Source organism: Mchenga conophoros, linkage group LG23 (genome assembly GCF_057382185.1).
Source record: "Mchenga conophoros isolate Kocher_MC1m ecotype Shallow Benthic linkage group LG23, M_conophoros_male_GT1.1, whole genome shotgun sequence".
Lineage (NCBI taxonomy): Eukaryota > Metazoa > Chordata > Actinopteri > Cichliformes > Cichlidae > Mchenga > Mchenga conophoros.
This window is the reverse complement of record NC_140547.1, coordinates 25,955,617-25,982,462: the sequence shown is the minus strand read 5'-3', so window position 1 is coordinate 25,982,462 and position 26,846 is coordinate 25,955,617. Positions and strand designations below refer to the sequence as shown.

General features: G+C 39.9%; 1 protein-coding gene across 1 annotated transcript; it reads left to right on the top strand.

Annotated features, from left to right (window-relative positions):
• Window positions 1-2,475: 2,475 nt before the first annotated feature.
• LOC146547369 (NGFI-A-binding protein 1-like) lies at window positions 2,476-25,178 on the top strand. Its single transcript, XM_085265341.1, has 9 exons — window positions 2,476-2,807; window positions 3,099-3,198; window positions 11,265-12,067; window positions 12,156-12,289; window positions 12,563-12,614; window positions 14,647-14,766; window positions 17,401-17,572; window positions 22,319-22,471; window positions 22,695-25,178. The coding sequence occupies exons 3-9, from the start codon at window positions 11,267-11,269 to the stop codon at window positions 22,769-22,771; spliced, it is 1,509 nt and encodes a 502-aa protein (XP_085121467.1). The 5' UTR covers window positions 2,476-2,807; window positions 3,099-3,198; window positions 11,265-11,266; the 3' UTR covers window positions 22,772-25,178.
• The last annotated feature ends 1,668 nt before the right edge of the window (window positions 25,179-26,846 follow it).

Below are 26,846 nucleotides of genomic sequence, written 5' to 3'. Positions count from 1 at the left end.
CATGCTGTAACAAAAATATATTCATATGAGCACATTGTACACTTTATTCTGGACTACATGTTCATTTGGACACAGTGTATATACTACAGTAGGCTACAATACATTATGACAGTAAAAGTAATACTTAAGAAGTGAAGATGCACTTCTCTAACATCTATTTATAGAAAAACATTAACTTTTACATTTTTTATGCCTCATTTAGAGCAGTTTACATGCTTGCACTGCAGCCTTGAGTTCTTCTAGACAGCTGTCCAGCAGACGCGCCGATGTCTAATGCACTTTGACAGGATGTTAAACAGTCTTTAACCTGCCAACTGCTGAGGAATGCTGTGGAAAATACCCAGCCAGGACTTTCCCCAAATTGCCCAAACTCATGTGTGAAAACAGGTTAAGATGACATACTGGTATTTTTTCAGTATACTCTACATGCACGTTTGCAAATGTAGAATATAGACAATGTTTACAACGTTCAAATGATATATATTTAAGTATAAAATAAATGTAATAAACATACTGTAAACATTGTAAATGTATATGCAGAAACAATGTAAAAGTCAGTGAAAGTGTCGCCTGCATAGACAATATGTAATAACTAAATGCACAGCTATAAAACATATGTACATTTTTCTGGGTAAATGTCTACACTGGACACATTGTACATATAAAACATAGATAATGCAAATGTAAATGTACACACTGCATGAAGAAAATGCATATATGAAAGCATTTTATGTAGCTAAATATAAAAAAACGACATAAAATATAGACATTTATAGGGATTTAAAAATGTTTAGTTATGCACAATTTGAAAGAAAACTCACTGTGTGATGTGTTGCCAATCGTGTGTGTGTATGTAGAAATACATGTATGGAGGAAATGTACTGTATATACAGAAAATAATATAAAGTATTTTATAGATATTACAAGGTTACGCTGATATGCTCACCAGTTTTACAGGTGTCCATCATTAAGAGAGGTATATAAAGTGCATTTTATAGAAACATTTTAAGTTATATATAATATAAAGACATGCATTTGTTTTGTTTTGGGTTGGGGCTTTTTTAAGAGAAGCATCAGAAGACCACACTGGGTGCTACTCCTTGCAGGTAAGAACTGGAAAGAGGGGCTGCAGTTAACACAACCTCACCAGAATTGAACAGGTGTATGTAATGATGTGGACAGTGAGTCTAAACACAGCTAGTGTCTAAAGCAGCTCAAGCCATTACAGGTGTATAAGCATAAATGCAGATGCATATTGAACGGTTTATATATTGAGAGGGACACATTTACACATAAAACAATGACTATATATAGAGATGCAGTACTGATGCCCACATTCACAGGCATGCACACTCTTAATGTGAAAAACAAAACAACATTAAAACATATAAGAAAGTTTGAAGGTGGAGCAGCTTGTAAGAATGCACGGTGATCAGGTTCAGTATTCACCGACTACTAGTTCTGACAATATTTACAGCTGAGGATCAAATAATGAGATAACATCCGCAGTAATCGTTCAGTTTGAGAGCATGAAGTGTGCAAACTGCTGTGTCTCTCTGTCTCTCTGTGGGTGTTGAACCTGCCTGTGTTTGGTATTCCGTGCAGAAAGCCTCCCACGCCCCGTGTGTCCGCCCACGCGCGGATTTGCGTCACGCAGGGAGCAGCGTGGGCGAGAAGGAGCGAGCGAGAGAGAGAGAGCGAGAGAGAGAGGCTCTGTGGCAACCGCGCGGAATATCCCACTTTCTGCGGCTGCCGCATCAAGCCGTGCGCGCTCACGACGCGTCAGACAGGAAGAGCTGGCAAAATAAAAGCGTCGTTCTGTTTGAGTTGCTTTAAGCTCTCTTTATGGCAGTTTAATGTATGTAGTGAACGTTTAATAGAGTTTTTTTTATTTACTTATTTATTTCGTTTTTACTTTCATTTAATTTAATTTTTCTGCATTTTTCCATAGTTTTGCAAAACTACAGACACTGTCTGTGCTTAAAGTCAAACAGTCTGAACACTTTGTGCAGTTTCTCTGTGACTGTTAAACGTCTGAGTTATTGATGATTGAACATTCAGGCATGTCAGCACTTTTAAAAACACTCCCTGGTTCTATTTTCAGTAAAATAGTTTAAAATAGGAATCTGGTTCCCTGTTACGTCCGCCATGGAGGGTCACTGATGTGATTGACGTTTTAGTCAAGCAGAGGAACCCCTGCACTCACGTTCACTGGTCATTTGCATACATTATCTTTAATCCAGTTTAATCCCTGAGATGTCTTAATAGAAGAATAACTGCGATTTCAACAGTACGTCTCAGTTTTTCCACCAGATAAAGAAATGCTGTAAATGAACCAATCTGAAGAGAACACGTTAGTGCTTCTTCTTCTTCTTCTTTCTTTTTTAGGGCTCACAACAGCTTCTCCTGTCATCGTTTATAACTCACAGAGCCATTAATCATAAAACATCCAACATTTTTGCAGCTCTTATTTAAACGTGTTCTTTCTTTCTTTTCTTTTCCCGCCCACTTTTCCTCCATTCAGAAGTGCGCCCGCACCTTCACCCAGTACCTTGTGTTTTAATTTTTTTTTTTTTTTTTTTTGCGTAAACGCAGGCGGAAGCGCAGGATCGCACTACCACGTCTGACTTGACGGTGCGGAAGGGGGAGTGGAGAGACGCTGGGAGAGGACTCAAACACTCACTCACATACACTCACACACACACACACACACGCATTCATCATCCTCGCACATACACACACACTCACACACACTCACTCACACACACTTTGGAGGAGGAAGAAGACGCACCGAAAGACGCACGAAGGTCAGCGGCTTTTTTACTCATATTCTGCGGTTTTTTCCCCTCCTTTCTCTTAACGGCAGTCGAGAGAGAAAAGTTTCCAGAAACAGAGAGGAGAGGAGAGTGGCTCGGTCTGAGCACGCAAACACAAGCAGGCGCGCTTCTTTTTGTCTGTGTGCGCCTTGGAGATAATTCTTGTCTTTATTCGTCTTTTGAATTTAGATTTTTTTTTCCTCTCTTTTGAATTTTACGCACTTCGCTGCTGCTGCGGGACCTCTCCTTTGCGGGTTTCTTTGTGCGCAAATTGACACTCAGGAGTGGTAGTGTGAAAAGAAGAAGAAGGAGGAGGAGAAGGAGAAAAGGGAAGACGAGGAACCGGACCAGGGCGGACCAGAGGGGGGCAAAAACTCACCAGGTAGGCTCAATTAAAGACGGTGACCGTGCATGTAACCTGCTGCTGCTAATAATAATAATAATAATAATGGTGATTGGAAATGTTTTGCAAAGACACATTTTATGATTTTTATTTTTTATTTTCTTGGAAATGCTTGCAGACATTACTGCATGTGCTTTAAAGTCAGCTTAAAAATTCTATGAGGGGACGTAAAAACAGCTCTAAAGTCATTTTTACGCGCTGTAGCAAAACTATCCGCCTGTGTTATAGCACTGTAGGGATAATAATATCCACATGAGCGGGAGGTAAACACAAACCAAAGCGCTAGTCCATTAGAAACCGTTTATTTATTTTTTTAAAAACGGGATGGGAATGCCTCTAAATAAACATTTATATCCAAATTTCTAGCATCCTATGCAGGGTGGGTTGGTTTGCGGAGAGTGTCACGAGAGTGTCAACGGACAAGTTGCTACAGGAATATTTGAGGAAAGAGCGAGAGGATCTCCGATGTATTGTGCGTCATTTTGTGCCGTTTTTAGCTGCTTCATCACTGGAGCGAATGCCGGGTTTGAGTGGCTCTTTTTTCACAAAGGGTTGGAGTAACATCCCAGACAGTCTGGCAGATGAGCTGATGGTTTCCAGGCCGCTCGGGTGATGATATCAAACAGTAGTTCTGGGAATTTCCTCCTGAATCACAGTGAAATCAAAGGATTTCTCAGCTCGCTGAGGGAGGACTGCTGCTTCTGCGTGGCACTTCACCTGGAAATCCACTCATCATGAATGCGTGTACATGTGTTTTGTGTGTGTGTGCCATTGTGGCAGCGCACGCCTCGTTTCTCCAGGTGAAAAGATCCAACTGGCAAAACTCGCTTTTGTGGAGCAGGACTTCACTTAAGATTCTGCCATTCACACACACGCATTCATCATCCTCGCGCACACAGACGCACACACACACACACGCCTGCTGTGATGAAACTAGAGTAAGATGGCTGGGAGTGTTTGTGCAGATGGTTGAAAGAATTGACAACAAGTGGAACTGAAGCGGAGTGAATGAATTCAGTGTTTCTATTTGTAGGCACACAGCAGTGTAGAGGGACAGATAACCTTCTGCTGCTGAAAACACTTATTGAACAAGAAAACTCCTCTAATCATTTCATTGTTAGTTCATCTGGTGGTTATTCTCTTTTTTCTGAAAGGAGGCACGCTTCGTATTCATTTTACTATCTTACATCACCGAGAAAACCCCAAAGAAATCATCCTATACTGTTCAACTTTTACAGCTTTTGCTGCATTTAAGTCACAGCAGCTTAATGCCAAGGAATAGATGAGTAAAACACCTGAGTATATGATGATCTAGCAGGGTTGGGTCTTTTCACAGTCAATTTTATTTGTTTTTTGCCACTTTTTCCAACCTATCAGTCTAACAATAAAGCATCTGTGGGGCTAAGATGGTGGTAAATACCCATCTTAGGTTGGCGAGTGCCTCCTGAGCATCTGAAGGAGGATGAGTGGTTTTATCATTAATGCTAAAATGATAGGAGAGGCGTTCGTGTTCATCAGAAAATGAAACTTAATTTATATGTTAGTTATGTGGGGTGTGCAACATGCTTAACAGTGGACCTGAAAAATAATAACAATAATGAGTTTATCCTCAAATATTCCATTTCCTAAACCAACATTTAGAGAAAAAAAGCATGTGTATGTGGGGGTTAATGGGGTCAATTCTAAAGGCTCAAAATGTGGGTTCATTCTATCCCAGAAACATAATGATCATATCAGAAATACGTAGACATGCAAATAGAGGCTATTTTCAGAAGTAAGTGAGCCCATGACCTTTACTCAACAAAATGACCTCAACACATGAGAGCAGCTCAGCCTATATGCTTGTGAAGTAAATTATTTTAAATGCAAAAAAGGGGGGAACCCATGGGAACAAATGAGTGTGGCGTGTTGCAAAAATAATGCAAGCCTGGACAACGTTTATTTAGTAAAGCCCTGAAAACTCGAGACAGCCCCTAATAAATCTGATGTTGCTAGCCATTTCTGGGTAAAAACGCTCCTTCAGGAGGAATCCCTTAGGTTTCTCCCTGGGTTGGGAATCGCATCTGTAACCGGAAGGTCGCCGGTTCGATCCCTGGGCTCTCTGTCCTGGTCGTTGTGTCCCTGGGCAAGACACTTTACCCTACTTGCCTACTGGTGTTGGCCAGAGGGGCCGATGGCGCGATATGGCAGCCTCGCTTCTGTCAGTCTGCCCCAGGGCAGCTGTGGCTACAACTGTAGCTGCCTCCACCAGTGTGTGAATGTGAGAGTGAATGAATAGTGGTATTGTAAAGCGCTTTGGGTGCCTTGAAAAGCGCTATATAAATCCAATCCATTATTATTATTATTATTGTTAAAAGGGAGTTTTTCCTCCCCACTGTCGCCAAGTGCTTGCTCATAGGGAGTTGTCCGATTCTTGGAGTTTCTCTCCGTTATTGTAGGGTCTTTACAATACAATGGTGTGATTTGGCTTTAAAATTGACTTGAACTGAAATTAACAAACACTGGAACATTCAGAGTTAAATGAGCAGTGTGGCTTTTTTAACCGGGCGTACATTAGAGTTTAACGTCGTTGCATGCAAACAAACACAGAAAGCTAAATACCAGCAATGTTTTCAGGGTTAGGGTTTTTTTGTTCTACCTGGTGGGTGGCTACAGAGGTATGGTTAGGCTAATATAAGCACAGATAGATGTAGGACAAGGGTCAAATTGGTAAATTCCCAGTTCATAGCCTAGAGCATGTCTGAGATTATCCATTTGCAACTGGAGGGTCATCATTAATGAGTTGCTGCATGGTTTCAGGTTAATCAATTTGAAAAAATCTTGAACAGAACAGAGAGGCCGACATTTACTAAAAAACACATGAATAAACTGGTACATGTATCAGCAAATCACATGCGGACAGCGGGATGTTGCTACAGTGCTTCTTCTGGCCTAATGCCTGATTGGTTGGTCACAGTCACATGGTGAGAATTTGCTCCTCAGAAAACTTTGCTTTAGGCCAAGTGGGCAGTGCTACACAACTGTAACCACATTACAGTTACTAATCAAACAGTTATGGTAAGTTCCTCAGTTATCTGCATGAGAGGCAGATAGAAAAAAAGGTGTCGAGCATGCCGTTTTCCCTAGACGAACTCCCGAACCAAGCAGCCAGAGCTGTATTTTCAAAAGTACGGCACGCAGCATCGTAGCCGCCCTTTTCTGCTTGTACCTCCTTCATTCGTAGAATCACTAAAGTGCTCTTTGGGCTGGTTTTCGGCTTTGTGTTCAGGATCAGGATGTAAGCTAGTTTAGGCTAGTTAACCGATGGCACATTTCCAAATAAGACATAAAAGAAGACACAAAATCAGCAACTGGGAATGAATAACTTCAGAGACTAGTCTACGATTAAGGTTGGGTTTTGTTTTGGGTAAAGAAATTGGATGTTGTTACCTTTCAGTCAAAGAGGATTTTCTGTTTTCCAGAAAGGCAAATATTTCATAAAAGAGGTGAAGGCTCACTGAACACTATCCCTAGATGGGTGACCTGGGTGACCTGGTAGATGTTACAAGATAAAAATGGAAAGTAATGTGTAAAACCAAACTCTTTTGTTTGTTTGTTTTTAAGTAGTGCCCATCGGACAGTCTGCCAACTTGTTTCTGGGAGCAGCGGGCAGTTTTTTCAGGGTTTCTATTCAAGATCCGGGCTAGGATTCCCAATCTATTAAGGCTTTTTAAAGAAGCTAATAATAACCTGATAGTAGGATGATTTTGAGACTGAGTTTGTGCTCACAGACTGTTCACCTGTTTGCAGCCAAATCCAGTTTTAATAGAACTCAGAATACAGGCGGAAACCAGAAAACTTCCAGAAGCAAAAATCCCTCGCCTACAGATTCACACACAGACGAGCAAAAGCTCTGAAGCGTCTGCAGGTTCAGAGTTGAATGAGCCAAATTACTCTAAAAATCTCAGGTTTTTATTGCACCTTTTCTCAGAGTACTAAATAATAACATTTCAAGAAAGAAAAAAACATCCTTATTCCAAGAATTAAATCAAATGTTGTGTGCAAGCTGCCAAATCAGGATGTTTTGAATCATAAATGAACCAAATCATTAAGATCAGTCATTTTTGCTGTTTTCATAAGATAAGAAGCTTGTGTAAGCGCTAAAACAAAAGCTCAAGAGTTCTTTGTGAACTCGAGCTTCATTTAGTTTCAGTTTTTGTCACATTTTGTTCACATTGAGCTTAAATAAACAAACCTTTTGTCATTGAAAGACTGGAAACAGTCACGTTTTCATGTGAAATTTTACTCTTGCTTTGACACAGTGATTGTTTTTTGCCGCGTCATTACTTTCTGTTAAAGCCGCCGTAGTTGTAAGGAAAGGCTAACGTAAACTTTTGAGTTGAGGTGACATAAATGGAAAGCGAGCGCACTGAGAAGTTGTGCTCAGGAAACAACAAGCCTTTCTCGAGTTTCACATCACACGTTATATCCACATTTTTTAAAAGTTTTATAGTGAATGTGATGCAGACCTGTGAACTTAAATTACCTGTTATTACCGCCCGTAATCGTTCCTCCTTTTCCAACCGTCACTCCAGGAAAGACTATTTTTATTTTTTGGTTAAATGGAGAGATTTCTACAATCAGAAAGCACGTTGACCTGTTTGCAGCTGGAAGAAACAAGAAAAAAAAGGAGGCATCTTTCCTCTAGTCTAGACATGTTTACAGGTTTGCTGAGGGACACTGTTATTATTCAGTTGGTCATTTGTGTAGATGCTACAAAAGTTGTTATTCTAAACAGAATTTGTGAGGTTAAGATAAGGACGTGGAGTGGAAGTTTCAAAAGTTGTCTGATTCCGTTTTTAAAAAAATTATCATTTTTTTCCATTTATTGGGTTGTTTGCCTAAAACTCGTTTTTATAGAAGGAAACTGAGTTAGAGGAGCTCTTCTGGAGGTCACCTTGAGTGCCAGTGATCTCTGATATCTGTGTAGACTGAATAAATCCACGTATTTTAAAGAGGATGGTTTCAGTTTTCTGTCTTAGGCAGCTTTTGTCTTTCTCCCTGCTCACTCGACGCCTGCCTGCCTGGCTCCCTGGGCTGAGGCTCTCAGAGCCTATTCTGGGCGAGGCGAGCCCACCACCTACACATCCTGCAGGGGTGGAGAGAGGCATGTGGTCCTCCCAGTAACCCAGGCTCGCTGACTGCCACTCCTCTGTTAGCTGTAGGCCTCCGCAGAGCCTCACATGCACACAGGGAGAGTCGAAAAACAAGCCAGTTTCTGAGCTTCTCTCCTGTTTTCTCTGAGTTTGAGATGGCAAGTGACGAGATTCAATCATTTCTTTAAAATTAAAGGCCAAGCGAGTGTCGTCCTCAAAGGACGGCGAGTGGGCCCGCAGAAGACGTTTATTCACAGGGATTCACAGATGTTTGTAGACCCACATTTAGAGCTAAAGCAGCAATTTAAAAATGACATTTTTTGTACATTTTATTACTGTAATAACAAGTTTGAGAACAGAGTTTGCAAAGTGCTTTGGCAGGCGAGCTCAGAGGGCAAATTAGAATAGAAAAAACAACTAAAGTTAAGAAAAAGGTTTTTTTTTTTTTAATAAAAACTACAAAACAAGAACTTAAAATGTCTGTAATAAATAACAATAAAAGATTAAAATAACAGTAAAATTAAAAAGACAGTAAACTGACAGTAAAATAACAACGTCACTTAAACAGCCCTGTAAAAATGTGTTATAACACTTACACAGTTGTGTGCACAATTCCTGTTTTCCCAGTTTTTAAAGCTATATCCATGTGATTTATAGCTTTCAGACGGAGAAAACAAACCACTGTTGTGTGTATATATGTGTATACACAAGAAAGCAAAGGGCATGACAGGATTGTAATTGTTGACAGGATTGTAATTGCAATAAATAATGCAATGCAATAAGTACTTTGTTGCAACGTATATATTTCTTGTACCTTCTCAGTGCAGATATTGTATGCTGGATGGGCAGGTTGTAGCAACCTACCTGTGATGTGTCTGATTTATTAGTATGCTAGACCATATCCAGGTATGATCACCAACATGTGCACCGTGTTTTCTCCACAGTCATTTGATCAAGTTCAAATTTCCTCCACGCACTGGAGTTAAATCTTACACGTGTTCCAGTAAAGATTTCCATCTATCTACATGTGTTGTATGAATGCTACATACAAGAGTTATCTGCTCGTGCATTGGTCTGTAGATTCAAGTCTCCACTTTGGAGCAGGAGAAGTACTCACCGGAGGATCAGAGGCTGAAAACAGCCAACATTTCAGTGTGATGTCTCCCTGAATTTTAATTGTAAACCACACAGGGATCGAATATAGAGAAGCCAGGATTGGGTTGATGCAGTGCTATCAACTAAAACCAATAATAATGTTCATTCAAGCAAAATATGGCACAGAAGCTCAAGGATATTTGGAAAAAAAACACTAAATGAGCTGCCCGCACCCGCATCTGCTGTTAATTATGATTTTACCTTGTTTTTTGATTGTGTTTTGGATGTTTAGTAAGTAAATTTCAGTTGTAGGTTTTAGTAGTTTTACTGGACTACTGTTGTTCATAATTATTATTTCACTTCATTTCTGCCCTTTTCTTTGGTTTTAACGTTTACTTCTTTATTTGAGACACTTGGATCGACGTAGGTTAGTTAAAGCAGGGCAAAGCGAAAGCTGTTTGTGGTTTCTGGCGGAAAAGTGGAGGCAGATTTCACCTATCCACGCACCTGTGGACTCCTGATAAACAGGAACCCTGCACATGCCAAGGATAACAAGTGCAGTCCAAATATAATTCCTGTGCATTGTTCTTAGAAATGTGTCTCCATGTCGGCTCACAGCAGCTAATTCAGATGAGCAATGGAGCCTCCAGTGAAAACAGTAAAAACTGCATATTTATTTTTACATTTCTTTTTTTCATCTTCACATTCTTCAGCTGTGAAGATTCAAGTGAAAAACTTGACTTCCGTTTTTTGTCTCCAAGGTCAAAAGTCCTCATGCTCTCTTTTCAGTTTTAGTGTCTGCTCATTGAGAGAAATTCACATGTTCCTGCTTTGTTGAGATTGACTGCTGATGATCTTAACAAAGCACTGAGTTAGTGTCATGTGAGCGCATCATTTTTTCCCCCTTTCTGTTTTCTCCTTAAAGGGCAAATTGGTGTTTCTCACCATTTGGCACTCAGCAGGAGGATTTCAGTCAGAACGTGACTGATTTGACATTTCTACATCTGAAGCATTTCAACGACTCGATCTTAGAGAACTACCACAATCTGTTATTGTTATCTTATGGAAGATTAAGATTAAGGAAGATTGTTTCCTGGTACGGAAGTCTAAAATTGCCAAAAGTAAAAATAAATGGGGGGATTGTATTTCAGTGGTTATTTACAGTTTTCAACAACAATTGGAGAATGCTTTTAAAAAATTAAACAAACAAATAAAGCAGAAAAAACACAAATTATTGACTGTAAAATTGCAGGGTGTAGCTTTAGCTTATTATACCCACACATTTTACAGAGTATAATCTAAATGGTGGCACTTTTATAACTAAATTTCACCAGAAACAAAAAAGAAAGAAAATATTAATTTGTATTAATGCCTCTGTTTATATATTATTTTTCACTATTTGTTTTTCTATTGTTTTTTATTTATTTCTTTTTATTTATTTCTTTTTAATTTTGACAGTGTCAGTCCTCCGTACAACTGAACCAATTAGTAATAATATGTAAATAATACAGTATAAAAATCATCACAAATAACATATTTAATTGCTGATATTTATTTATTATTATTTGGATCAATGCCTCAATCGTTATTAGTTTTGCAATATTTATGTGGCACCTTCAATTTGGAGGTGGGGGGGTGGATTTGGCACTTTTGGCCCTCCACACATTCATCTTCCCACTATATTAATAGGTTATAATAACTGTTCATCCAATCGTGGTATTTTTTTTTTTTTCAGATCAATATCTCATGTGTGACTGTTTGTTAGCTTAGCTTAGTGCCTGAGTGACCTTTGGCCTTCTGTTTGTCGTCTCTTAGGTATGGCAGCGGTGTTGCCGAGAACCCTGGGTGAGCTGCAGCTCTACAGGATCCTGCAGCGGGCAAACTTGCTCTACTACTACGAGGCCTTCATCCAGCAGGGCGGTGACGACGTGCAGCAGCTCTGCGAGGCCGGCGAGGAGGAGTTCTTGGAGATCATGGCCCTCGTCGGCATGGCCAGCAAGCCGCTGCACGTGCGCCGCCTGCAGAAGGCACTGCGAGACTGGGTCACCAACCCCGCCATCTTTAACCAGCCCCTCACCTCGCTGCCCGTGTGCAGCATCCCCGTGTACAAACTGCCCGAGGGCTCACCCACGCTGCTCAGCGCTCAGGACCGCGCCAGTACCGCCAGCGTCAAGATGCCCAAAGCCATCGCCGCCGCCTGCTCTGACCCGGGGAAGCTGGACGTGGCAAGGGACAAAGTGTCGGCCGGATCACCACTGCAGGGCAGCAGCGAGGTGAGGTTCTGGTCGGGCCACAGCAATGATAGCGAGCACAGCCTGTCTCCGTCAGACCTCGGCTCCCCATCTTCGCCCAGAGAGGCTTTAGAAGCTCTGGACGCAGCCGCTGTCCAGTCGGTCATGGAGTGTGTGGACAGAATGGCGCCTGGCCTCCCAAAGGCGGACCTGGCTGAGGTAAAAGAGCAGCTGAAGAACAACAAGAAGCTAGGAAAGATGATCGGACACATCTTTGAAATGAGCGATGATGATCCGCGAAGGGAGGAGGAGATCCGGAAGTACAGCGCCATCTATGGACGCTTTGACTCCAAGAGGAGGGACGGCAAGCACCTGACGCTTCACGAAGTGGGTGAATGCATATTTTTCTGGTTAATGTTGTCCTGTGGGGGTCTTCCTGTGTAACCTGATTTATCTGTACATGTGTGTCCCACAGCTGACGGTGAACGAAGCGGCAGCACAGCTCTGCATGAGGGACATGGCTCTGTTGACACGCCGCGACGAGCTGTTCGGACTCGCCCGGCAGATTTCCAGGGAGGTCACCTACAAATACACCTACCGCACCAGCAAGTAAGAGCCCCTTTTCCTTACTGAAGCCGACTTCAGATTTAAGTTGTTTGGTTTTAAAGCTAAAATGAGCCGACAGTGTTTGGACTACACATGTGACCATCTGTCTAAGCCCATCATGAATCACGTGTTCACATTTCTTAGCGTTTGTGATGCTTTCATTTTTAAAAAGCTTTCCCCAGGTAAATTGTCAGCTCAGCGAATTCTCGGCATAAAAACTGGATGTCAGTGGTTGCAATGGAACTGACATGTGTGCATTATGACTTTTCTCTGCAGGTCTCGCTGTGGAGACCGAGACGAGCCGTCACCTAAAAGAATTAAAACAGAGGTATGGTCAGATTTTTTTCAATTTGCGTCTTGATTTCAACATTTGTCAAATATTTTTGGGCTTTACTGAGATGTCTCTATTTCCTTTAAACTATCAAGAGACTGTCCTAACTCTGGAGTGTTCCTCCAAGCTAAAAAAGCTTCTCAGACTCTCCATGGTGTTCATTAGTTTTCCTTGTTCGATTTTAAAATTTACTGATATCCAAAAATCACTATCTGACATGATTTTAATATTTAAAAGGTGCTTCATACTGTAATTTAAACACCCTAAAATATTACAGAAGAACCAGAAAGAACCTCAGCTATCACATAATCCAATATTAGTAGCACTTGGCGACTGTGGGGAGGAAGAACCACCCTTTAACAGGAAGAGGCAATGAGAAATTCAGGAAAGATCTATTTTTTTTGTTGGAATAAAAGGTTTTAACTTGTTTTGTCCTAACTGATTGCAACCTGAATAGCTTCTGAACAGTTTCTGGACCCCTCAGGGGTTGTCTTCTACCAAACAGTCATTTTAAAATGAGAAAGTAATCCCTACGAAATGTTTCCTATTCATTAAATTCACCAGTTTATTTGAAAACATGATGACCGGAACTGCCTTGCTGGCTAATTTTCAGTATTTACAATGTGTGAAATGTAAAGATGTGGCCAGCTGGAGCTCCTCTGCAAGACTTTTTCAGGAACATTAAGGGCGAATCAGCATCACCATTGAATAGAGTACAAAGGACTCTCAGTGCTCCTCTCCTGACACAGTTGACTGAGAGAGTTGTCTTTGAATAGCTCCTCTCAGCGTGTAGACCTCTGATCGAAAACATGTGGCGGACGCACACTCGGCTGGGACCTCAGAGCTGCAGATAAGCCGACACCTGCTCACAAAAACTACTCTGAGCTCTTAAAGATGGGGGAATTTCTGCAGAAATCCACAGTGAGAAAAAATTCCCCCGAGTCTGTTAATAAACAAATCAAAGGAATTTGTATTGTGTAAGCTTTGATAAACCCAATAACCAAAATAAGTAGCAAGAAATAGCAGCAATACTAGTTCTTCTTTTAAATAAATAAGCTTTATTAGTGTGTTATTAATTAGTTTTTAAATTGTAACGTGAAAGAAAATAGTTGCAATTATTTATATGTTGACAAAATAAGTTCAAACTAATTAATAACAGAGTAAAACGCTTCTTAGCGACTTTATTCATTTTAATAAAATCTGCCTCCAGAAATGATATTTCTTATTTTAATTGTTTAATTGTTCTTTTCTATTAAAATGTTCTCTATATTGCCTGGAGTTTTCATTAATATTATCATTTTTAAAACCAGAACAAGCCTTGAACAGCGTCAGTGTATTTTGTGCAAATTTAACCTCTAAAAATTCTTATAAATTTGTCTTTGACCTGCTGCTCTGTTGCTCTGCTGTATACAGTTTCATGTGCTCAGTGAAGGGTGAAACATAAAACTAACCGTTAAATGTTATTTAAAAAATATCAGCCACAAATTGGATGTCAGTTCAAAAAAACACCTTCGTGCTTTGAAAATATTCCCCTAAGGTAGCTTTGCATGAATCACAGTTTAAAATAATCCATCTTTATATCATACTGAGCCTCGTTGATTTAGCTCCTCCCCCTTCAAGCCAACTTTCTTTTGATTGGCTACCACTCCCAAACAGAAGATTTAAAAAGCAGGTGGGTGGAGCATATAAGGAATTCCCTCTTACTGACATCATAAAAACCCATGAGTAGAAAAAACTGTTTGTGTGTTTGGAGCAGCTTTTAAAGAGTTCGGCTCATGGGGATTACCTGCACATACACTGACCTCATTATACTTTACCTGTGTGACTGACACTTCACCAAGATGTTAGCTGTCAGTTGCAGGGTTGAGATTTGTAGTTTCATACTAAAACACCATATTTTCTTGACTACTGAGAGAAACTCAATTTCTTCTTGGCTCTGAGAACCAACCAGAACCTTCAAATGAATCTTAAAGAAACAATAAAATGGAAACCCAAAACATGTATACGTGTTTGTCTGTCACACCAACAGGAGAACTTCTTCGACATCCAGGAGGCGCTGCAGGCCATCCACATGCGACAGGAGATGCTGAGGGAGCAACTGGCGTGCGCCAAGTCGAAAGGAGAGGAAACCGTTGGACGAAATCTGCAGGTAGCCATAACAAACACTTGCCATCTCAATTCCAGAGAAGCAGCTGTTATTTTGAAGCCTAAAGAGTTTATAAAAAAGTGGCTAGTGCAGTGGTGATCATTCAAAAAGGCTGTTTCCTAAGAGCAGACGTCAGCACTTTGTATTTCTTTTCCTCATCTGGATGTCTTTTGAGGTTGATCGCCCAGAGTTGTCTTATTGGAACGACTGTCGTTCCTCACCATGTCGCCAGATGTTTGAGGCAGTCCTAGTTAGACTCTTCACTGGTTTCCACGCCGCTGCTGCTGCTGTTCATAATTAGAGCCGGAGTGTAGGAGGACAGCTTTATGATCACTCATTAGCCAGAAAACATTTCAGCGCCTGCTCCCTATGTGAACACATGTGGCCTAACGTATATGTACTCCAGCTGATCACTCAGTGTTTGTTACACCCGTCACGCTGATGTGATTTCCACAAACAGCATTCAGGAGAAGAAGAGATTTCACGGTTGTGTTCGCACGGCAGGCCTCTCTGAACTGCTGCTTGTCTCTCCGTGCATGGACGTGTCCTGCAGTAATTTAAAGTGACAGAGATGTGCCGACTGACAGCAACCACGCTGCGCTGTTGTTTGTCAGACTTCACTTCGCTGAAGCTCATTTAAGGAGGTCATTTTCCTGCTTTCAAGCTCTTTCCCCGGGTTGGTTTAACGCACCCAAGAGGCAGATGCAGGGGGCAAAAGTTCACCCTCAGTCAGGTCACTCGGATTTAGGTCAAACCTCAAAGCAGTTCAGATATATCGCACATGCCGTTTACCTTACAGGTCTGAACCCTCACACGGGTGGATGACAGGATTAAAAAAGGATCTAGAAATCTTCATCGTGCTTCATAGTCATCCTCTAGGTATTATCTATTATAAATGAAGCAAAAAAAACCTCAGAAAGCGTTTTCTCTCTTTTCTACTTAACCTGCATGTTAAATAAGTACAATATCAGAAACTAGAAGGTAATAACTTTGAAATTAAGACACTGCATTTATCAAAAAGAATAAAATTCAGCAAAAATCGGTGGATTTTAAAGGATTTATTCATATGTATCAATTAATCTGTGTATGAAGGTAAAACTGGTTTAACCTCAGATGCTTCTTCGTGCTCTCACAGCTTGTTTAGCAATTATATGCAGAGGTGTAGCTAAAGAGGGGGAGCTGGGGTGGCCTTGGTGCCCACCTATAATTATACCAGAGCAACCATGTGTGGAAGTTACAGCGATTGTAGGTGTTGATTCTCTTTTTAAGGAAAATCTGTGTTGTCCTCCTTACAAAATATTACAAATGTCAAGTCACATAATAATATGCAATGAAAGCAAATTTGAAACAACAACAAAAAAAAAGTTTTTTAAGTTGAGAAGAATAAATGAGTTCGTTTTGCCTGTCGTTCGCGACTCCCTATGTGTGAGATGTTTTCTTAACTTCTACCACTCAGTAAACTAAAACACTGGGTTAGCTCGCCGTTAAATCTCATGCTTCAGGCGAGCCGCTATATTGTTAGAGGGCAGCGATGTCTCCTGATGCACATTTATGAAGGCAGTAAGTTTATCCACGACTAAATAGTTTTAACTGGTTTGTTTTTTATTTCCCACGGAGCCCCCCCACCTCCACCGACTGGTTTTTGTGCCTGGAGAAAATCCTGGAAACGCCCGTGTGTGTGACCATGACCTTTTCCCCAACGGTCTGAGTGTCACTGTATTTACTTGAGTCATTATTTATGTAGTTGCTATTAGCAATAACTGAAGGTCAAATTTATAGTGAAAAATTCCTGCCATTATGCGTTAACTCCTACTTTAATGAAGATTTAAACTTAAACTGATACTTTGATTATATTTTAAAATGTAAAAAGGCTAATTATGTTTAATTATGAAAGGTCTAAAATTTAAGAATGAGGCCCAAATCTATTGGATTTAACACTGTTTCTTTTTTGTTTTAGAGATTACTTGTAATCCTAATCCAACAGTTACAAGTAATTTGCACTTAAAATGTCCTTTATTTCTTAAAGGTGCATTGAATTCCTCTTTTGTTTATTTTATGACATTGGAACAAAGTCCACATTGTGGTTGGTACTTGATTAAAAGTTTCTTTGAAGATTTTTAAACCAAGAACTGGATTTAAATTTTTTTGTTCTCACGTTCAAGGTCGTCTTTACGTGCACCTCTGGACCGTACTAGTTTGTATTTTTACCTGTTAAAGACCAGTAAAGCTCAGAATCCACTTTTTTATCTACCTATAATGTCTCAGCAGATCCATTTATCACAGTCTTACTGAGAGTCCACAGATGAAAGTCACATCTTCATATGAAAGCTTGTATTTTCTAACATCTAGCACAGGGGTCTCCAACTTCAATCCTCGATTGCTACTGTCCTGCAGCTTTTAGATGCATCCTTGTTCCAACACACCTGAATCACATGAATAGCTTGTTACCAGGCCTTTGCCAAACTTGATGGCATGCTGAAGAGGTAATTCCACCATCTGATTCAACTGTGTTGGAGTAAGGACAGTAGTAGAACAGTAGCTCTCGAGGACTGGAGTTGGAGACCCCTGATCGAGAGACTGCAGAAGATATTTTTACCCACAGTTCATATCTGACTGCTCTTTGTTTGTGTCCACCAGATGCAATTGGAGCGTCTGCTGGCGAGGCAGATGGAGATCCTGCAGGATGCCGCTGTCCAGGAACGACTCCAGGCTCTGGACTGGAGGATCCCCCCCGCCGCCTTAAAGTACCTCAACAATGCACAGAACACCAACGGAAACGCAGCCGTTGACGCCAGCAGAGACAGCCAAGGTAGGGCGGCCGTTAACAGAGGCGTGTTTCACCCCCACTGTTAGATATGTACTATTACAAAAACATAAGGAATGAATTCAAATGTGACATGGAAATGAGGCTACATTTTAAAAAGGGATGAAGATAAAAACCACCCACGGCCCTCATGAAATCCCGCCGTCTTTGATGCTTATCAGCGGAAACCTGAACTTATCAAAACATTTCTGGTCGCAACAGGCACACCTCCTCAGTAAGAGGTCATACTTGTCAGTACAGCCGATAACAACACAATTAAAATTACACAACAAAGGAATTTAAAAAGGTGGAGTCTTTTAAAATTTTTATGATGCCTCGCTTTGGTTTGTGCAAGGAGAAAATACTTTTGACTCCAAACCAGTCAATCCAACGTTTAAGGTGTGATCATAAAGTTAAAGGACTCTGGCATTTAAATGTTTCTGTGAAGTTTACCAAACATTTCTCTTGAAGCATATTATTATCTAGTAATAAATCTCCCAGGACGTGCGAAAGACGATCCTGACTGAATAATGAGGTTAGATGCAACTCTGAAAGCAAACTGAAACTCAGGAATATTAAAAAAAAGAGCCCCAAACCGCTTCCAGTAAACCATAAATCTGTTTTTCTGTCACATATTAGCGGAAGAAAAGCTTTTTTTATGCAAAACTGCCCATGACGGCTTCAGCAAAAGCATAAATATCCACTCTGTTGCAGTATTTTTAGCACCTTTTGCTAGTTGTTGTTGGTCTTAATCACAGTTGGAAGCAAAAGGAGTAAATCTCAGAGTAAGTAACTTTGACCTGATTGTTTTTACCCCTTGCCATTCACTGGAAATGTTCTTTTTTTTTAAAATCTATGGCTGCATCCACTAAAAGAAGATCCAGCCAAAAACAAACCTTTAATATAAAAACACCCAGAACTGATTTCCAGTAAATTAAAAACTCTATATTTGTTTGGCTTTTTCAAGTATTTTTAGTATCTTTTGTTGGTTGTGGCTGGCTCACTGGTGCCCCCTGTGTCTAATCAAGAGAAAACACCTAGTGTTTTTTTTTCCTTGCTTTTTTCCTTTGTAGCTTCCTTGGTAGTTTATATGTTTAGTGTATGATAATCTCCAATAAATGGAGACTATGCTGGGCATTTTTTCTGTCTATGAGCTAAAAAATATAATTTAATAATATACTAATAGTTTAATAACATGTTAAGTCACTCACATCTGTTTTCAGCAAAACATAAACCTCATATTTGTGTGGCGTGTTCGAGTCTTTTTAGATTCCTGCGCGATTGTTATAGTTGGCTCAATGTTGCCCCCTGTGTCCAGTTAAAAGAAAGCACCCAGCACGTCTTTCCTTGGTAATTTTTATATTTTCGTTTTGAAACATAACTGAACAAAAGTTGCCTGGCTAATTTTCAGATTTTTAAAACTGATAACAGTGTAGTGATTTAATATGTGATATTCAGGTTTTTGCTCTTATCGACTTTGCATGGATCAGCTGTTGTGTTTGTTGCAATCCAAGCACATGCTTACCCTAAGTTGCACCGGACCTCTGGTGGACAAACTGTGCAAAATCAACACTCAAAAAAATGGTTTAAGTGGGTTTCTGTCGTCTCGTCTTTTTATATTTTTAAAGTTTCTGGTCACATCACCAAATATATAATATAAATCAGTCCGTTTTTTTTGTTAAACATCTCAGGAGTTGAACCCGGCCGCTCTCAGTCATATGGCATGTGGTCATCCGCTCAACGCACTGAGCTAAACTGGCGCCCAGTCAGTTTTTTGTGATTAATGAGCAGAGATCAAAAAGCTTGAGTCTAGAAAAACATATCCCTTTTTTGGCTTGTCTAAGCATTATTAGCATCTTTTCTTGTTTTTGTTTTGTTTTAGTGACTCACTGCTGCCCCTTGTGTCCAGTCAAGAGAAAACACCCAGCTGGGGTTTTGTTTTTGAGCCAAATCTTTGCTCTTTGTTGGTCTTTAAGCTGAATAGAGGCCGACATTCTTGGAGTGCACCAAGTAATTTGCAGACATGCTTCATGTCATAAATGTCACAGGATGCGTGGATGGAAACAACACCTATAGGTGCTGATTTTCCACACCCGGCCGCCGTGGCAGCTGTCACCTTTTATTTTGTATTTTTTCTTCATCTCCATTTGCTCCCACTCCGATTTCTCAAACAGAGAGGTGGTGGTGGTGGGGGGGGGGGGGGGGGGGGGTGCATCATTATTCAGGATCTTACTTCTCCTCCGGGCCTCATCTCATTTTTATCCTTTTCCTCCCTCACCCACTCCCGACAGCTCATTATATCGCTGTTCCCACAAATCCCACAATGCACCTGTAATTATCACGCCCACACCTGTTTACCTCCAGCCAGTTGCCTGGAGGGGGGCGTCTCTATCTCTCTCTCGCTGTTTACTTCTCTCTCTCTCTCCTCCCCCTCTTCTTCTCTGCTCTCCTTTCTTATTTTCTTCTTCTTCCCCCCTTCTGTCATTTTTCTTCTCCTGCAGGTTTCCTTTTTATTCTCTCGTTCTCTGCCCCTTTATGTTTTATTCCACTGGGATAAAACCCTGAAATTTAACAACAAACTGCTCAGTAGAAGCACCTCTTCTTTTGCATTTTTTAAAATGAAAAACAATAAGAAATGTTGAGTGTTAATGCTGGGAATTTTAAACAGCGTGGATGCTGAGATAGTTTTTAAAAAGTTGGCTTTCAATAAAACAGTTGATTTATCTGTAGAGGCTTAAGGATTAAATCATGGGGTACATGCAGCGTCCATCCTGGCTTTCCATCATTTGAGATTTGACTGCAGCTCTTTTAATTTCATCATCTTCCTACACAATAATTTAATGGCACCCAGCTCCTTAAATTTCCATAAGAGCAATAGAGACTTGTATGGCCAATAAGGCAAGTCTGTTTCACCTAATTTGAAAAGAAGAAAGAAAATAACTGCAGCTTCTGACCGTTTGAGCTAAAACATCTGGATATTTTTAGATATTTTGCAGATTTTCTGGAAGGTTAGATGAAACATGGCATCCTTGCAAAGTCAGGCTAAAAGCAACACTTGGAGCAGCTGCTGGTCTGCAAAATATACTTTTTCTAGCAGAGCTAAAATAACCAAAACTAGGAAGTCTGTATGTCATGTCATGTTATAATAGCAGACCTCATTATAAGGGTATAATTAACCTCAGTCTACTGCATATTTATTTGGTAATCAAACAGTGATGTTATATTAATCAATTAGTTAATTTTAGTAAATGACTTTGTTAGAGTCACTGCATTACACTGTTTGTACAAACTCAGCATTGTACAAATAGTGTATAAAGTACATTTGGTTGCTTAACAAAGCTTTTATTGTGAAACATTTTCGGAAACATGCATTCATTTTCTTAACAGCTTATTTAATTTGGGGTCTCATGATCAGGGGGTACAGCCGTCACAGGCCGAGAGGCGGACATCCTCAACATGCTGAAGAAATAAATGTCAGACTTACTTTTTTTTAAGAAACATGACAAAAAGAGAGAGAAATGACACATACAGAGAAGTGAGGAAGACAATCAGACAGGCAGAGATGGAGATTTATGATGATGAACATTTAATGATCCTGTCAGGTAGCTTACAGTTTACTCTAATGTACTGTGATTACATCAAACACCACTGTTTATAATGTCTCTGGATAAACTATTTAAACCTGAATATGTTAGTTGTAACAGCAAATGTATTATTTTACACACTATGTGTGACACCGCCTTAAAAATGAAAGTGAAAAGCTGCAGTGTCACTGTCCTCTAAGTTTATGCAGTGCCTTTTTTATACAGTCATCGGAGATTACACAGACAGTGTAAACACTTCATATGAAGTCCAGCTGAACAGGCTCAGACAGAAGTAAATCTTTACGACGCCTCGCTTACCTTCTTCTTATTAAAGCTCGTCTACCCTCCAAAGAAAAGAAAAGGACCTTTATATCTATTTCAGCTTAATTGAATAATTTTATCCCAAAAACAGAACTCTATCTCCTTTTTTGGAAAAAGTGCATGGAAACTTTAGAAAGCAGGAAATATATGAAAGGCCATATCTTTTAGTACAGCACATGTTGTGTGATTGAAAGCTGCACTATTAGCAAATAGCTACAAAAATGACAAAGTCATCTGGCTCTAATGTCACATTTCTTTGTATTGTGTGTAAAATTCATACCTTATACATGATAAAATATCAGCAAAACAATCCCAAGACAGGAGGCTAATGTGCATATAAACAACTAAATAACAGCTGCATTGGGCACGAGCAGTCGAATGTGGTGGAAAATACTGTCACAGCTTCCCCTCATCCACCCTTTTCTCCTCCGTCTTTGTTTCTTTTTTGTCTCTCAGGGGGAATAAAAGGCAAACATGAGGGATCAGCAGCTTAACACACACACAAACACACTCATTTTGTTGCCACTGGGAATATTGAACATGTAAAACAAAGCTGGTGTTACATCAAACATCTGGGCTGATGTTGACTTCTATCCCAGTGGATTTACTTTAGCTTAATCTCAGAGATAGTAGGTGAAATTTTCATTTTGTACTGGGCTGTTGCTTACTGAATATTTTTTATGTCACTATTGGTTGTTATTCCCTGAAATTCCTGGTGAAAATAGTGGCGAAGAGGGCAGTTATAAAAAACTGTTTAAGGTACTTTAAAGGTTCTTTAGCTCACTTTTCTTTGAGAAACTGATTGGGAAAGCTAACTGTTTTTGCCTTTATTTTTTACTTTTTCCAGATGAACGACCAATAAACTTGCGGGTGGTAAGTCAGAACATGCAGGAAGGCGACCTCCCACTGGGCAAGCAGCTAGCCAATGAACTGAAGCGCCATCACAACCACATCAACAGCAACAACAGCAACACAGATGAGACCAAAACACCAGCAATAGGTTAGTGATGGCGACTAACCTGAAATGATATTCATACAAAAAATGTAATGATTTTTCAAATGAGCAGGAAGTTAAAAGGCTGTGCCTTACTCAAAGACACTTTGGACAAGATTTAAGCTCATGGAAGGATACATACAACAAAAGTGTTTTACAGTAACCGCTCTGCAGGACTTGTTTGTTATTATGAAGCTCTTTGCTGATGACATTCTCCTTTTTCCTTCAGAAAATGGAACGTCACAGCGGGCGTCCACGAACGCAGAGAAGAAGACCATCAAGTCAGAGCCTGAAGACTCCACATAGTGCCTCCCGCCTCACCATTCGACACCCCTCCCCCCCCCCCCCCCCCCCACTTCATTCTACTCACACTTGACAGTATGCAGTTACTATCCATCAATAGATACTAAGCAAGCACAGACACAGTAGAGCCTTAACAACCAATGTTGCCTCATGAATAGCATTTATTTTTCTTTGATTTAGTATGTTTGTTTCTTTGTTTTCAAAGGTATCTGCCAAAGCACCTAAAGAGCATTTTGAGAAGTTCTTCAGTGCTCTCTGGTCTTTGTCTGTTGATTAGTTGTACACATTAGATGTACCTGTAATTTAAGAGTAATCTGTTGCAGACATTTGTGTCCTCTTTACCTCTGCCTTGGTGTTGGTTTTCCTGCTTTTTTTGGACAGCCAGAGTGCAGGCTGTGATGCTGGGGCTGAATCTTAACTCACGCGTAGATTCAAAGATGGGGGGAAAAGCTAATTTCTGGAAAACTTTTGCCATGGTGCTGTAAGTTTAGCTTCTTGATAACACTTTATATTTCCCAAATCTGAAAGAGAATGTTATCAGATTTGGCATTTATTTATTAAATATTTAACAACCATGTTTTTGAAAACTTTCTATAGTCTAAATGAATTGGAAAAGACATTCGTGGTCCCCAGAGGACGAATCTCAGGCCTTGTTCAGGCTGCTAGCTCAAATCTGTTCAGAATTTGGAAAATAAAAACTCATGAAATTTGATTATTCCAAACAGGGCCACACCCCATTTGGAGGTTCCTTAAAATGAGGGATTTAAGTAGACTTTCAAAAGCTAATTTTGGGCTAATCTCACCTCATTGTTGTTAACGCTTTATAAAAGTAATATTTAAAGGCGATGACATCTGTGCCAAAACTCAGGATAAATAGCTAAATATTTTATGTGTCGTGTCTGAGTATTTTATTCAGTATATGTAGGAATCGGAATTTCAGTGAGTCAGTCAGTTACCTACTTTGGTCAATATCTCTGGACTAGCATCAAATTTTGACATTCATACTCCCCAGAAGATGAATAAGGGGGCACATCTACACAGCTAGTTAATTTTTTTGACATTTGCAGTTTAGTTTTTAGAAAGTCTGACTAGCAACAAGAGAAGAAAAAAAAGAAGAAACACCACGCTTCTATTCAGCCGGCAGATCTATGTTCCTGCCCTCACCTATGTTCTGGTGAGGGCCAAAGGAGCTCAATCAATTGGGGGGAGCTCAGAGTAGCGAAAAGAGCGAATTGAGCTGGTTCATTTGACCTGGATAGCTCTTGGACTTCTAGGTAAAGTGTTTTAGGCACATCCTCCTGGAATGAAGCCCTGGGTTAGACCCAGGTCATGCTGAAGAGATTTTATCTCTTGACATTTGCAGTCTGAATAAAGTCAAAAAAAGCTCTATAACAAGGAGATAAAGTAGCACAAATTTTGAGACAAACGTTTTTGTTGTTCATGACATAAATTACACTTAGCTCCTTCCCATCACGTTCAGCTGCTTTTGTATTTAGTGCTTTTTAGCAAGATGGTGGCTTAATGTCACTGTGACCACTTTAGTTGCTAATACTAGCATTTAGCTCAAAGCAACACACATACAGGGTGTCTCTAAATCAGTGTAATACTAAACAGAAGCTAACAAGACATCCATAAACCTTCTAAAGTCTAAAAATGACCAAACATGAAAACATAACTTTTTTTTATTGTAAAATATGTTAAAGTAGCATTTTAAGATAAAAGTGATAAAGGTAGATTTTTTTTCATGACTTTAGAAGCAAAGCTTAACTTTTTAGAATAACAAGAAGTTGTTGTTTTTTTTAAATGTATTTATTTTTTTTATTTTAGCTGCGTTTAGCTTGTGTCATCTTTTGAGCCTCCGTCACTCTCCCAATCCTAACGTAGGTGTCTGCATACTGTAACTTGAAACAAAGGTGTAAGTACTGTAGGGAGACTGAGTTAAGATACAGCCCCTGTAGCAGTTCCTATTTGTTTATTGTGTTTTTCATTTTTTTATCGTTCACTTCAAATTGGGAAACTGGCGAGGTGGGATTAATCCTCCCTGCCTCGCTCTTGTCTTGTGTATATTTATGGGATGGGAGGTAATTTAAAAAGAGGATGTACAAGAGCTGTTGTGGAGTAGCACCAGGGGACCTCTGTCATCCGTCTTGGCAGAATGGCTGGGCTGGCATGCCAGAGGCCGAGCTAATTGGTTCATTTCACTTTGTAATTTAGCAAAACACTGCTGTTGAACCAAAACCACGCATCTGCAAACAGGGAGTATTTCAGGAATAAAAAGATGCCTGTGAGGTTTTTTAGAACAGATCCAACAAGCTCCCAGCAGCCCCATGGGTTAAGGAAAAATTTTCTGAAGACAGAATTAAAATCTTGCAGGTTTGCAGGTTTTGTTTTTTTATTTTAATTTCAACAGCAGCTGGGGGGGGGGGGGGGGGGGAAGGAAAACTCCTGTTTGCTGCTGCTGTGCGTGGAGCAGCAGCCTGGGTCTGTAAATAGTACCGTGATAACAAATAGTGCTAGCCTAATCTCTCAAACCAGGGTTTTTCCTTTGTCGAGTGTAACTCTGCTGTAGATTTTGGTGTCAATACAATGTTTATGTATGTAGAGCAAAAACATTTAAAAACAAAGAAAAAGAAATCTTTTAAGTGTCACTGAGGAAAAAAAATACAACCACGTGAACCTGTCTGGTATATAAAAAACATGCTTTACATGATGATAATGTTGTTAGCCTTAGCTCTTAACAGTGTTTAATCCACCTGTGATGGCCATCGGTGCATATTTCAAATGTGTTTTTGCTGTTTAGAGGTAGATACATAACAATTAAGTGTTCGCTGTGTTTTTACGTGTTCGCCACATTGTGTAAATATGTCTGTTTGGTCCGAGATGATGATGATGATGATGACGTCCAGACAGTTTTTGGTCAGACTCTTACCCTGCCCCCCTCTACAGATAGTTTTAGTCTCACTCGGCGTAACGACAGGCCAATGCAATATTTATGTAAGTAATAAGTCTATTTGCATTTATATGGATTCATCTTTTTTGTGCTCAGTAACTGTATGTCTGTCATCAGGGTGGGAAATGTTTGTGTTGTCTCGCTTTTAGTGCACAGAGCACCATGTTTGTATTTAAAGACATCATTCTCCTTTCACAAAAACTCCATGAGGTGGTTTTGTTTTAACTAGCAAAGACTTGGGCTTGTAAAAAAAAAAATTATATATATATATACATATATATATCGCTTGGGAATTTTTTGTTTTATTTTGTTTTTTCCCAGCCCGATCGGCTCAAACACTGGCCTGGTTGGCGTGACTGTCGCATGTCTGAGCTGCCGTCTCACTGATCACCCTTCTCCTCACTGTTTATTGTAAAGTGATAGATTAGGCTTCACCTAGTTATGCACCTGTTTTTTAAACACTAATATATTTTATTTGTTATACAGCACATAAACATTAAACTTTATTTTTTTGAACTCTATTGTGTGGCGAGTTCTGTGATCAATGTCGTCCAAATCCGGTTTGAACCTGATCGTGAAAGGTATGCCTGCATCTGTGGGATGGTCCTGGGACTTCACTATTATAACTGATCGTCTGCCCATTTGCCAGAGACTTGCTGAATTCCCTTGAAAAAAAAAACTGATGTTGGCCCAAAACTTGAGCTTATTGTCAGCCATAATACTCAAAGTATATCACAATGCCTCCGTTACTTGTTGCGCCTGAAATACTGCTGACCTTTAAAATTAAATAAAATTTTTACTATTATTTTTGAAAGGTTCTTATTGTTTATTGCAATGTTTGAAAATAGTTTAAAAGGTTCTAAAATTAGTTCAAGGTAACAGCTTCCATGTGGTGCGTTGAAGCGATATCAACTGTTGTTAAAAAAGGGCAAGGCTGCAATTTCATGCAATACCACTCAGAACCACAAGGCAGTGCGATGAGTCACGGGGTCAGCACCAGAGCAACTCACTTTGGTTCTTTCATTTAAATAAAAACATAAAAGAACAAGAACAACAAAAAAAATAGTAGAGATGAATGCTGCCACTTTTATATCCTTCACCAGCCCACTTAAAAACCCCAAAATCCCA

Coding starts and splice junctions, on each gene's coding strand:
- LOC146547369 (XM_085265341.1), top strand. CDS start 11,267: ATGGCAGCGGTGTTGCCGAGAACCCTGGGTGAGCTGCAGCTCTACAGG. Junction 14,767..17,400: donor CCGTTGGACGAAATCTGCAG/GTAGCCATAACA, acceptor TGTGTCCACCAG/ATGCAATTGGAGCGTCTGCT. Junction 22,472..22,694: donor GACCAAAACACCAGCAATAG/GTTAGTGATGGC, acceptor TTTTTCCTTCAG/AAAATGGAACGTCACAGCGG.